Raw genomic sequence first — 14,317 nt, forward strand, 5'->3', positions numbered from 1 at the left:
GCATTTGAGGAAGAAATGTAACAATTTTATACAAATTCTTCCAGAATACTAAAAAGAGAATATTCACTACTCAGTCTCTGAGTTATTTAGATAAAATATTATTTTCCCACCAAACTGCAGACCAATATCCCTCATTAACCTACTTACAAAAAAATCTTAATAAAATTTTAGAAAATTAAATCTAACAATAATGAAAATCATAATGCACAATGGCCAAGTGGTATTAATCCTAAGAATGTAAGATTTGAAGCCCAGTGTAATTCACCGTATTAAAAAGCTAAAAGAGAAAGGTAATATTATCATCTCAATAGATACAAAAAAATTTGACAAAATTTAACATCTATTCTTGATAAATACACTAATCAGAAGAAGAAAAATATCTTCCTCAAACCAATGAGGGACATCTACCAAAAGCCTTCAGCTACCATTTTAATTAATAGAACAAAATGGAATACTCTCCCTCTAATATCTTGTACCTGGCAAAAATATCTACTCTCTCCTCTTCTCTTCAATCTTGTATTGAAGATGTAGCCAGTGATATAAAAAAAGAAAAGGAAATAAACAGCATACAGATTTGATACAGAATCAATCTGTGATACAGAATCTAATTCCATTTTTTGATATTTGCTCATAGTTTTTTAATGTTTAAACAAGAAGTTTATTGAAACAACAAGATGCTTAGCTTGAAGGGAAAAACTACCTAGGATTCATTTAGTTTACTGTAATTTGTCCCTACTGAAAGATAGATTGCCCTCATGTAGCAGCTACATATAAAAATTATAAAGTTGTCCCTGGTTTAATAATAATGAATGAAAAACTTTAAAATTATTTAATTAAATAAGGTATGCAAGAGTTGTTCTTTTTTGTTAAACAGTGAGAGCAAAGTAACTGGGATATGAAGGTAAGAACTGAATGAGCATGTTATTTATGGAGAAAGTGAGTATTTTCACAGAACCATTATTTTTCCGTATCTTATCTCCATTTGATGTTGATCAGAACATGCCATTGGCCATTTAGGTTTTTTTTTTAGATGAAATATGCTGTGCACATATACCAGTTACTTTATGTACTGTACAGGATGGTAAAGTAGAAAATGAAAGAATAGAAAAAACTATGCAGTAATAATTAGGATGTGGTGGAACCAAATGGCAGTTTTCTAATTGAGAATGTTTTCTTGATCTGGATGAAGAGTTCTGGAGTAAATAGTGAGTTCCCTTTTTTAGCTGCTGGAACATACCAATTGTATCTTCATCCTCCATTTCCAACAGTGCAGGTGTGTCTGTTTCACTGATTGGCTGCTCATCAAATTGAAATCTGATCTGTCTCCTTGACAAACCCTGCAGTTCACAATACACTTTCCTTAGTTTACTAAGTGGTGTATACCTCTTAATTTTAAACTGGACCGTAGAAGCATCCTGCCCAACTACCTTCAAATTAATGATTGCTGTTTTCAATCTTGACTCCTTTGGGTTTTTCATCTGCCATGGCTAGCTCCAGGGACTCCTCAGCTGCCACTTTGCAAAGGAGGTACCAGGTCTGCATCCCCAAGGAGCATACGAACAGTATCAGATGCAGCAGCTGCTTCTGGCTTTTAAGCTTCGCTCCTCCTTCTTCCTTATGTGCCCCACGTCTGGACAAACTCAAGTGTTCCCTCCTTTGGCACTTGGAGGAAATTTAAATAACAGTAAGCTTCTGCCGTAAAAACTCCATGCCAATTTCTTGTCTTTCCCCTTGCAAACCATTTGCAGACTTTCTTGGGAAGCCTGCCCCAGTTTTCCCTACAAAGATTCTTTGTGTGAATAATTAAACTTTTCATACTTTTCTTGTTGTGCATGTGTGTATGTGATGGGGGTCATAAATTTCAACATTCCAACCAAATTTTGGGTTGGGGGTCCATCTTGTACCTGCAGATTGGCAACCATAGGTAGGATAGGTACCACTGTCTTTTTTTCACAAATGATATGATCATCTATGTAGAATATTCAATGAAACTTCAAAAGCTCTAGTAGAAATAGCAATAGTGATTTAGCAAGTTAACAGGCTGAAGGATCAAAATACAAAAAACAATTTTATTTTTATATACTCATAATGAACAATTGAAAATTGAAATAAAAAAATACCGTTTACAATAGCATTGAACTCTGAAATACACAGGGCTAAATCTGGCAAAAGATTTTATTACCTATACATTAAAAACTATAAAATACTGCTGAGAGAAATAAAAAATTTAAATAAATGGAGATATATAGTGTTCATGGGTCATGATTCACCATTTAAAAATGTTAGTTCTCCCCAAATTGATCTATATACTCAATCAAAACACCAGATAAATGTTTGTTTTTGGGGGGGTGTTAAAAATTGATAAATTCCTTCTAAAATTTTTCTAGGTGTTTATCCAAAAGGAATTAAAATTTGGTTCATGCAAAAAACTGTACATGAATGTATATGGTAACTTTAATTATAAGCCAAAAATTGGAAACTTGCCCATGTGTGCTTTAATGAGTGAATGGCTAAACAAACTGTGACACATTCACGTGAAATAAAAAGGACTTAATTAGCCTGGCTGGTGTAGCTCAGTGGATTGAGTGTGGGCTGCTAAACCAAAGGGTCTCCAGTTTGATTTCAAATCAGGGCATATGCCTGGGATGCAGGCCAGGTCCCCAGTGGAGGCCACGTGAGAGGCAACCACACACTGATGTTTCTCTCTCTCTCTCCTTCTCCCCTCCCCCCTCCCTAAAAGTAAATAAATAAAATCTTTAGAAAAAGGAATTAATTATACATGTACAACATGTATGAATCTTCAGGGAATTATGCTGAGTGAAAAAACTAATACTAAAATTAAATACTCTTTGATTTGATTTACATAATATTCTTGAAAGGTAAAATTATAGAGATGGAGAACAGATTAGAATTGCCAGGCCTTACAGAGAGTGTTGTGGGGGAGTGAGGAGAGAAGTGTGTATGCCTCTAAAAGAACAACATAAAGAATCTTTGTGATAATGGAAATATTTTAAGTCTTGACTGTATTAATATTAATACCCAGCTTGTGATACTGTATATAGTTTTGTAAGTTATCATTGGGGGGAAAATGGTAAAGTGTACATGGGATCTCTGAATTATTTCTTACAACTGCATGAAAATCTAGTATTACCTCAAAATAAAAAGTTAAGTTAAAAAAAAAGCTAGGCCAAAAGGAAAACAAATTCTAAAATGGTAGACCAAAAACCCAACTATGTTAAATGTAAATGCACAAAATATGTCAAATTTTAAAAAGTTGTCATTATTTTAAAAAATTATGCATTTAATAAGAGACACTTTACAAAATAAAACAGTGCCTGGCTGTTGTGGCTTAGTGGGTTGAGTGCCTGCCTGTGAACTGAAATGCCATTGGTTTAATTCCCAGTCAGGGCCCATGCCTGAGATGCCAGGCAGGTCCCCGGTTGGGGTGAGAGAAAGGCAGCTGATTGATGTTTCTCTCACACATTGATGCTGCTCTCTCTCTGTTTCTCCCTTCCTTCTCCACTCTCTAGAAATAAATAAATAAAATATTTAAAAAATAAAAATAATAAATAATAAAATAGAAAGATTAAAATTAAAAGGTAGAAAGAAATAAAACATGCACTAGCCAAAAGAGAGGAATGTGAAGCTATACTACCAGAATAGACTAAGAATAAAAGCGGTATTATAAATAAAATGTAGATTCCATAATTTCCTGTTGGATCAATCCAACGGGAAGCTATTACAACTCTAAAAATTTAGATTTTTAGAGAGCTTCAAAACATATAAAGCAAAGCTTAACAGGAATAAACAGAGAAAGAGACCATTTTACAAGTATAAAAAATGAAATCAGGAAGCTGGAGGGATATAGAACCAACTCTGCCCTTTTCCCATCTGTTAACCAAACAATTACAAAAAAAACAATTTTAATAGTAAACAGAAAAAAATTGATAGGGGACTCACGAGTTGGAAAATTTTAGTTTAAGGGAAATAGCTAATAAGCCTAGTATGTAATGCATATTGTTTCAGGATCTGCAGGCATGGCTCACCACTCCCAGGAGAGACAGCCAACCTCCTGGGGCACAGCTAAATGCCACTGACTGGGGCACAGCTGGAGATGTCCCAGAGATTGGGTTCCAGAAAGAGAGAGACACCACCTGCCTGCCGGGGGACAGCTAACTGTCCAGGGCAAGAATGCTGCAATTTTTAAATCTAATTTTCCCTGAATTTCCAAACCCCCCACTGCACTTTGTATATTCTCTATTTTAAGGGACACATGGACAAAACCAAAGGGGGTAGGTTTGAGGGTGGGAGAAGGGGATGGGTGGGGGTGGGGGGCATGGTGGAGTGAAAATGGAGACAACTGTATTGAACAACAATTAAAAAAAAGACCAACAACTAAAAAAAAAAGGCTTGCTTGAAGGAAAATGTAAGATGGTTAATTAGGGTATGAACCCACTGTCTTCTCAGATTGCCAGTCATCTGAATAAAGTGCCCATAAAGACTCAATCCCTGTCTCTGCTTATTGGGTTTGGTATGTGACAGGTAGCACAAACACCAGCTTTTCTGATTTCAAAACTACTGTTGGTAAAGACATGGGACAAATAAGCAAAACTTATTTGGAGGACTGTTCTCCATACACAGTGTTTGACTGGGAATCCCTTGTCCCTTCCCAGACATAGTTTCACACTGAAACAGTGCCATTCATCATCCACTGAAAGGAAGGCTATCTGCTACTGCATCATAGGGATAACATAGTCCTTTGGGCTTTGTGTAGCTGGGAGGTAAGTTTATGGGCCAGAAGCCCCTGATGCCTTCAAGGACTACAAGTTCCTGATATTAAGTATGCTGTAGTTTCCAATATTTTGTTCACTTTGTCAACATATCATGATACAAAAAGGTGGGCTAATGTTTTCATAGATATTCTCTCCGTTTTAGTGTCTACTTCAACATTATTCCAGTGAGTCTTCAACTTTCATTGTCAATTATTTGTTAATTCTTCTGAAGTCAGAGTGGGACCCATCCAAAACGCTGAGAAAAGAATCAGGTTGTTTGGGCAGGAGTGACATAAGTAACATAGTATAAAAAAGCATGGATGTTTCATGAACACAGACTCACAAGTCTCTATAATTTCTCCCATTTAATATTTTGGTGATTCTGGTTTATCGACTTACCCTTATTGGTAATATTGTAACAGAGGCCAGTCAGAAGCACAAAGATTTTGTTCATCTGCTAGCACTCCACAGTGTTCAGCCTTTCTGGACTGCCACAGTAAGTCCCTGGCAGGTGCAACCAACTCCAAGCTCTCAGGGCGGGTGCTGTAACCAGCTGGAGCAGCCCCCCAGTTATACATCATGCGTCAAAGTTATGCATACCCTCCTAGCTGCCATAGCTCAGTGGATTGAGCGGGGGCTGCGAACCAAAGCGTCGCAGGTTCGATTCCCAGTCAGGGCACATGCCTGGGTCGCAGGCCATATTCCCCAGCAGCCGCACATTCATGGTTCTCACTCTCCTCTCTCTCTCTCTCTCTCTCTCTCTCTCTCTCCCCCTTCCCTCTCTAAAATAAATAAATAAATAAAATCTTTTTAAAAAAAGTTATGCATACCTTCTGGCTCCATTCTGGCTGAAAGAGTAGTCTGTTGTTACTAATACACAAAATACCTGTTTTTGCATATCAGGTATAAAGCTGGCCTGCAAAATAAATCTCAATGGTCCTGCTCCATGTGTCCCTTCCCCCAGCTAGGCCTATTATCCTGTATTCCTAGACACTCCAGGTTCTGGACCCTGTTATAAATTGACAACACATTGTCTCTCAACAAAACTTCAGGATCAGAATTAAATGCTCACAATATAAGATGCGACCATAATCACACAAATGGGTGTAGATTCGAATGACCCCAAAAGTCAGTGGACCTCAGAATCTCTCGACTCCATAGACTCTCTACCACAGAATTCACTGCTAGAGTTATCAACACACAATCATACAAAGCAACTCCTCCCTTTTCTGACTGCCGCCAGAAATTTGAGGCTCAGGCTGGCCGGTCTGGACCCGCCAGCAGGCCTGACTTTCCCCACAACCTTTATCCCGCTGAAGTCCGGTCCTAGGTGCAGCCCACATCAGACGGAACTAAACCGACTGAGTGGTGCTCCCTTGTTGAACCAGGTACCGTAACCCCAGGAACCTGAAGATTGTGTTAAAGTGCTTTTTTGCAGATACGGATTTGTGCCGCTAAGGCTTCTGGGGAATGTAGTCCGGTGCAGGAAAGCTGTGGACCTTTTCAGATTCTTTTCAGCACAAAGTGGCACTCCCACGGACTCCGAGTGCCGGGATCAAAGGAAGCTGCTTCCTTGAAACTTAAACCGAGCTTCCTCTGCAGATCTGGGGCCCCTTAAACACCGCTGTTGGTTTTTGACAGTATATGCAAACGGAAAAGACAGTCCAGCCTGGGTGAGCCGCGGAGGGGTGTGGGAAGTGTCGTCCAGCTTCTAACCACCCGAGGCTCGTGCTGCCCCCAGCCGCAGCCCTCACTGACCATTGTGGAGTATCCCTGCAGCACCACGCACCAGCTGTGCCACTTGGACGGCGTTGAGATGTGGAACTGGGGCCTTTGTCTGCGGGCCCGGTGGTGAGTCCTCGGGCAGCTGCGAGCTCGGAGGCCGGGACTTGGTGCTGGATGGGAGTAGGGGCCTGCGTACCGTTGCCAGTGTTGTTGGAGGAGGATGCCCTGCAGGGCTTTGCCCGTGCGGGTGGTTCCCTGAGGCCGCGTGAGTGGCGTGTTGAAGACAGCGCGTGGCACGATGTTACTGTATTTGCCAGATATTTGTGACAAAGTGTGGCCGTGGGGTCGTGTGTATAAGCGATTTTGGTGGATGTGATTTTCCTTTTATGCTTCAATATGAAGGCGCGTGAGCGCGTGCTTGACTGTGCTGGGGTCGGTGAGTGAACGAGAAACTACGTGGATGGAAGGTAGAGTACAGTTGTGTATGTAGATTTGGGAGATTGTGTCAGTGTTTTATTTCTTTGGTAATGGTATAAGAAATATGTTTTCATATGAGACGTCAATAGCCCTAATACTTTAAGATTTAAATTGTATTTTTGTGTATTAGTCACGTTGTTTTATGGCATACTAACTTCACGCTCCTTTTCCCTGACTCTCTGCCCTAAATTGCAATATACAGAGAGTTGCCAATAAACACCAGTGCTTATAGTGCACTTTACTGATTTTGGGGTCGTGAGGTGGTACAGGTTCCTAGAGGCGGAACTGATAGGTCAAAATGTATGCTCTTATTAACGGCTCCCTAAATCTATCCAGTTATAATCGTCTAAGTTTCCAATAACCTGCAGTATTATTGCCATTGTATAAGATTGCATGTATTCATACACTCTTGATAACAATGGATATCATTAATATTAGTAATCTTTGTAAAAATTGAATAAATGCTGGAGGCATGATACAGTAAATTTTGGATAAAGAGTTCCTTAGAGTCTGGTTTGGATGCCATCAAAATTGGATGCCACAGACAGACAGTTTTTGTGTGCTGGTCACTCAGATACTTAATGCATTTTCACCAAATACATTCCATGTGAACTGCGTTTTGGAGGACCCTGGGGATATAGTAGAGAACAAGGCAGAAAGTGGTCCTGCTCTCACGGCTCAGAGTGTAGTGTGGTGCAGAGGGCCTGCAGTGGTGAGAGGGCCACGAAATACTTGCAGTGTCCCTACGTTTTAAGGATCAAAGTTCAGCTCTAAAGAATGACAAAACCATGTTGAATTGATCCAGACAGTGTCCTCAGAAGCACGTTAAGAACTGCCATGTCATTAGATGTTATTGACACATTAGACCCACTTGCCTGTTTTCCACTTAATAGTCTTAGTAATAAATGAAAAAATCACTGAAATTTCAGGTACCCATTTGAGTATGGGGAAGCTTCCTGGAATGAAGAATCAGGAGGGAGACTCTGAGAGAACAGTCTTCGCACAAACACTTCTTGCTCAAAATTGTTTTGCACTGAACATTTTACAAGAAGAGTTTTCTTATTATATTCTCCTTAGCTTTCTGGAGTAAAATCAGCTGGCTGAGAATCATTAGAAAAGTACTAAGCCTTTTCAAACCTAAAGTAAAAAGTTTTATTGAAACTTTAAAAAAATTCTACCCATATATCTGTAACTATCTTTCTACCTAAGAAGTTAATGCATAGTTCAGATGCTTTATAACTAACTTTACAGTCTCTAAAAATATGGATAAGTCAAACCAAATGTCATATTCTAATACCTGTTACAAATAAACACACACAAAAAGATTAGTTTGTTAACCTCGTAGATGTAAAATAATTTCTTTAATTTGCAGTTATTTGATTACTACTGAAGGCAAGCATTAAATGTATTTTTTATGAATTTTGTTTTCTAAAGTGATGTTCTATTTTCAAATTTATTTTTCAAAGTTCTTAATGTATTAAGGACTCATTCATTCATTCACTTACTCCACCATTTATTGAATGATGTATGTGGGTCAGGAACAATTCTAGATGCTTGGGATGTAGCATTGAACAAAGGAGACAAACTGCCTGCTGTTATGGTACTTACATGGTTAAGGGCCAGATAGTAAGTGAGGTAAATTAAATATAACATACATTAAATTCTGAAAAATACTAAGATAAAATATAAAGCAGAAAGATAAATAGAATTAGGAATGGGAGTTGGAGTTTTAGGATGGGGTAGGAATCTTAAAATGTATAAATAAAAATATGAAGGACGTAAAGGAACGAGGTATGTGTGTAGTTGAGGGTAGGTTATTCCAGGCAGAGTTAACAACAGTTATAAAGCCCAGAGGTGGTAACATGCAGTTAAAATGAAGAAGCTGGTGTGACTGAAACAGAACAAATGAGAGGGTGAGTGGTGAGAGATGAGAGAAAAATGATAAGTAGAAGGAAGTAGGGCAGATCAGGTTGGGCCTTATGGGCTATATTAATGATTTTGGCTTTTAATCTTAATGAGATGGGAAGCTGTTGGAGAGTTTTGAACATGGGAGTGATATTACCTGCAAATAATTTAAGATGATTGCTTTGGCTGCTCTGATGAGAGGACTATGGGAAGAAGAATGGAGAAAGGGCAGAAGTGGAGAGACCAATTCAGAAACTATTGCAAGAACTAGGGGAAAGATGTTGGTGACCTGGACCAGAGAAGTAAAAATGATGAGAAGTAATCATGTACTATATAAAACTTGAAGACAAAGCTGATACAATTGCTGATAAAACCGATGTGGAATGTAAGTGTGACAAGATGTCACAGTATTTTTTTTAGCTGAACAACTTGAAGAATAGAGTTATCATTAGCTGAGAAAGGAAAGAAAAAAGGAAAAACTGGCTTGCAGCTTAGGGAGATAGTGAGATTTTAGTTTATTATGTGAGGTGGGAGGTACCTATTAGACATTCAGTTGGAGGTACTAAGTTTGCAGTGAGATACACAAGTCTGAATTTCAAAAGAAAGATCTAAGATCTAGGTTGGAGACATACATTTGGGAATTATTAGCATATAGATGATATTTATTTATTTAAAAATTTTTTATTGTTTTTCAGTTACAATTGTCCTAGTTTTCCTCCCAGTTGCTCTCCCCTGCCCTGCGTCTCCTCAGTCAGTCCCTAGGCTGTTCTACATTACTATGGGTCCTTTGTACACATTACTTGACTAGACCCTTCCCTTTCTTTCCCCTGTTACCCTTTTATTCCCTCCCCTCTTTTCACTGTCAGTTCTTTATTTCCAAGTCTCTGGTTCTGTTTTGCTCTTTTGTTTGTTTTGTTCATTAGGTTCCACTTATAGGTAAGATCATATGGTATTTGTCTTTCACCACCTGGTTTATTTCATTTACTAGAATACTCTCCAGTTTCATCCATGCTGTTGTAAAGGGTAGGAGCTCCTTCATTCTTTTTGCTGCATAGTATTCCATTGTGTAAACGGTCCACAGTTTTTTGATCCACTCATTTACTGATAAACACTTAGATTGCTTCTAGCACTTGGCTATTAAAATTGCGCTGCTATGAAATTTGGGGTGCATAGGTTCTTTTGAATTAGCGTTTCAGGGCTCTTAGGGTATAATCCCAGCAGAAGGATCACTGGATCGAAAGGCACTTCCATTTGTAGTTTTCTGAGGAAATTCCATACTGTTTTCCACAGTGGCTGCACCAGTCTGCATTCCTACCAACAGTGCACTACAGCCTCACCAGCACTTGTTCTTTGTTGATTTATTAATGATGGCCATTCTGAAGGGGTGAAAGGGTATCTCATTGTGGTTTTAATTTGCATCTTTGTGAAGGCTAGTGATGTTGCACATTCTTTCATATGTCTTTGTGCCCACTGTATGTCCTCCTTCAGGTCCTTTGCACATTTTTAAAAAAGATTTTATTTAATTTTAGAGAGAGGGGAAGGGAAGCAGGAAGAGAGGGAGAGAAATATCAATGTGTGGTTGCCTCTCATGTGGCCCCCACTGCAGACCTGGCCTGTAACCTGGGCATGTACCCTGACTAGGAATCCAACTGAGGACCTTTGGTCCTCAGCCCATGCTCAATCCACTGAGCTACACCAGCCAGGACCCTTTGCACATTTTTTAATTGAATTGTTTGTCTTTCTGCTGTTGAGTGATATGAGTTCTTTATATATTTTGGAGATCAAATCCTTGTCTGAGGTATCATTGGCAAATATGTTTTCTCATACAATTTGTTCCCTTTTAATTTTGCTGATGTTTTCTTTAATTGTGCAGAAGCTTTTTAATTTGATGTAGTCCCATTTGTTTATTCTTTCCTTTATGTCCCTTGCTCTAGGAGATACATCAGTGAAGCTATTTCTGTGTAGGATATCTGATATTTTACTGATTATGTTTTCTTTTAGGACTTTTATGGTGTCACAACTTATATTTAAGTCTTTTATCCATCTTGAATTTATTTTTGTGTATGTTGTAAGTTTGCAGTCTAGTTTCATCTTTTTTCATGTACCCACCAGCTCTCCCAGAACAGTTTGTTGAAGAGGCTATTTTTACTCTATTTTATGCTCCTGCCCCCTTTGTCAAATATTAATTGACCATAGAGACTTGGGTTTATTTCTGGGGTCTCTATTCCATTAGAGCAGACACATCTGTTCCATTGATGTATGTGTCTGTTCTTATGCCAGTACCAGATGTTTTGATTACAGTGGCCTTGTGATATTGTTTGATATTGGGTATTGTGATCACTCCTACTTTGCACTTCTTTCTCAAAATTGCCAAGCTTTCGGGGTCATTTATGGTTCCATGTGAATTTTTGAAATATTTGCTCTGTATCTGTGAAATATGTCAGTCATATTTTAGTAGAGATTGTTTTGAATCTAGAAATTGCTTTGGATAGTATGGATGTTATGATGATGTTAATTCTTCCAGTCCATGACCATGGTATATGCCTCCATTTATTTGTGCCTTCCTTAATTTCTTTCTTCAGTGTCGTGTAGTTTTCCGAGTATAGGTCTTTTACCTTCTTGGTTAGGTTTATTCCTAGGTGGTTTATTTTTCCTGTTGCTATAGCAAATGGGATATTTTTCCTAATATCTGTTTTTGGTATTTGATTGTTGGTGTACAAAAATGCTTTCAATTTCTGAATATTAACTTTGTATCCCACTGTTTTGCCAAATTCACTTATTGAGTAGAGTCTACAGTGTTTTCTAGGTGCACTATCATGTCATCTACAAATAATGACAGTTTTACTTCCTCCTTTCCTGTCTCAATGACTTTTATTTCTTTTTCTGTCTGATTGCTCTGAATAGAAGTGGTGAAAGTGGACACCCTTGTCTTGTTCCTAATCTTAGTGGGAAAGCTTTTAGTTTTTGCCTGTTAAGTATGATGTTGGCTGTAGGTTTCTCTATGTGGTCTTTATTATGTTGAGGAATGCTCCCTCTATTCCTACTTTGCTGAGTTTTTTTTATTATAAAGGGTGCTATACCATATCAAATGATTTTTTTTACATCTATTGATACATTCATGTGATTTTTGTCTTTAGTTTATGTGATGTATTACATTTATTGATTTGTGAATATTGAACCATCCTTTCCTCCCTGGGATAAATCCCACTGGGTCATGGTGTATGATCTTTTTAATATATTGCTGCATGAGATTTCCCAATATTTTGTTGAGGAATTCAGCATCTATGTTCATCAGCAATATCAACCTGTAGTTTTCTTTCTTTGTTGTGTGTTTATCTAATTTGGGGATTAGGATGATGCTGGCCTCATAACAAGTGTTAGGGAGTTTTTTCTCTTCTTGGATTTTGTGGAATAGTTTGTGAAGGATAGAGGTTAGCTCTTCTTTAAATGTTTTATAAAATTCTACTGTGCAACCATCCAGTCCAGCACTTTTGTGTGACGGGAGTTTTTTGATTACTGCTTCAAATTTGTCAGCTGTGACCAGTCTGTTAATGCTTTCTGCTTCTGCTTCATTCAGTTTTGGAAGATTGTGTTTTTAGAAATTTGTCCATTTCACCCAGGTTCTCAAATTTCTTGGCATGTAGTTGTTGGTAGTGATTTCTTACATTCCTTTGTATTTCTGTGGTATCAGTTATAATCTCTTCTCTTTCATTTCTGATTTTATTTATTTGGGTCTTCTCTCCTTTTTTTCTTAATGAGTCTGCTTAAAGGCTTGTTGATTTTTTTGATCTTTTCAAAGAACCACCTCCTGGATTTATGGATCCTTTGAATTATTCTTTTAGTCTCTATGTCATTTAATTCTGCTCTGATCTTGATTATTTCCCTCCTTCTACTTGCTCTGGACTTTGTTTCTTGTTGTCCCTCCAATTCTTGTAGATGTAGGGTTAGGTTGTTTATTTGAAATGTGTCTATCTTTTTTAGGTAGGCCTCTATCACTATAATCTTCCCTCTCTGGACTGCCTTTGTTGTGTTCTATAGGTTTTTGACTGTTGGGAGTTCATTTTCATTTATTTCTAAAATTTTGTTTGATTTCTTCCTTGAGCTCGTTAACCCATTCATTGTTTAATAGCATGCTATTCATTCTCCATGAATTTGAATGTTTTTGAATTTTTTTCCTTGAAGTTGGTTTCTAGTTTCAGTCCCTTGTCAGAGAAAATGCTTGATATGATTTCAATATTTTTTAATTTGTTGAGGCTTGTTTTGTGTCCTATCATGTAGTCTGTCTTTGAAAATGGTACATGTGCATTTGAAAAGAATGTATAGTTTGCTTCTTTGGAATGAAAGGTTCTGTATATATCAGTTAAGTCTATTTGATGTAATGTGTCTGTTCAGCATCACAATATCTTTGTTGATACTTTGTTTGGAAGGTATATCCATTTTTGACAGTGAGGTGTTAAAATGCCCTACTATAAGTGTGTTCTTCTCTGTCTTTTTCTTGAAGTCCTCCAAGGTTTTCCTTATATATTTGGGTGCTCCTATGTTGGGTACCTATATGTTTACAATGTTTATGTCTTCTTGATGGATTCTTCCCTTGAGTATTACGGAGTCCTTCTGTGTCTCTTTCTATGGTCTTTGTTTTGAAGTCTGTTTTGTCTGAAATAAGTGTTGCTACCCCATGTCTTTTTTCCTGTCCATTTGCTTGGAATATTTTTTTCCAACTCTTCACTTTCAGTCTTCACTGTAGGTCTTTTTTTCTGAGATGTGTGTCTTGTAGGCAGCATATGTATGGGTCATGTTTTCTTATCTAGTCAGTTACCCTATGTCTTTTGATTGGGGCATTTAATCCATTTATATTTAAGGTAATTATTAATAGGTACTTACTCAGTGCCATTTTAACCTTTTATAGCTGTGTTACTCTCTCTCTCTCTCTCTTTTCCTCTTTTTAAAGCAGTCCCTTTGTTGTATCTTGAAATCCTGGTTTGGTGGAAGTGTATTCTTTTAGACTTCTTTTGTCTGGGAAAATCCTTATTTGGCTTTCCATTTTAATTGAGAGCCTCACTTGGTAGAGTAGTCTTGGTGGCAGACTTTTTTTCCATTACTTGGAATATTTCTTGCCATTACTTTCTGGATTGTAGAATTCCTGTTGAGGAGTCAGCTGCTAGCCTTATTGGCACTTATTTGTATGTTACTATCTGTTTCTCCCTTGCTGCTTTTAAGATTGTTTCTTTGTTTTTAAAATTTGGCATTTTAATTATGATGTGTCTTGGAAAAGGCCTCTTTGGGTTCATCTTGATTGGGATCCTGTATGCTTCCTCAGGTTCTATGGCTGTTCCCCTCTAGGTTCAGGAATTTTTCTGTCATTATTTTTTCCAAACAGGTTTTCTTTCTTTTTTCCCATTTTTAAAAATTTTATTGTTGTTCTTCAAGTATAGTTGTCT

General features: G+C 37.8%; 1 protein-coding gene and 1 pseudogene across 3 annotated transcripts in view; one reads left to right on the forward strand and one right to left on the reverse strand.

The window, feature by feature from the left end:
- Positions 1–1,013: 1,013 nt before the first annotated feature.
- Positions 1,014–1,485, reverse strand: LOC123823694 (annotated as a pseudogene).
- Positions 1,486–6,305: 4,820 nt separating this feature from the next.
- Positions 6,306–14,317, forward strand: part of ZNF569 (zinc finger protein 569) — an 89,676-nt gene continuing 81,664 nt past the window's right edge. For 2 of the 3 annotated variants that reach the window (XM_045846588.1, XM_045846591.1), the window contains exon 1: positions 6,306–6,623. In XM_045846588.1, the coding sequence (XP_045702544.1) occupies positions 6,589–6,623 (35 nt within the window). In that variant the 5' untranslated portion in view covers positions 6,306–6,588. Of the gene's footprint in view, positions 6,624–6,645; positions 6,763–14,317 lie in introns of those variants that run through there. The other variant, XM_045846590.1, reaches the window with a different exon arrangement.

This window comes from Phyllostomus hastatus, unplaced genomic scaffold, assembly GCF_019186645.2.
Source record: "Phyllostomus hastatus isolate PE091 unplaced genomic scaffold, TTU_PhHast_1.1 phas_contig_5, whole genome shotgun sequence".
NCBI lineage: Eukaryota > Metazoa > Chordata > Mammalia > Chiroptera > Phyllostomidae > Phyllostomus > Phyllostomus hastatus.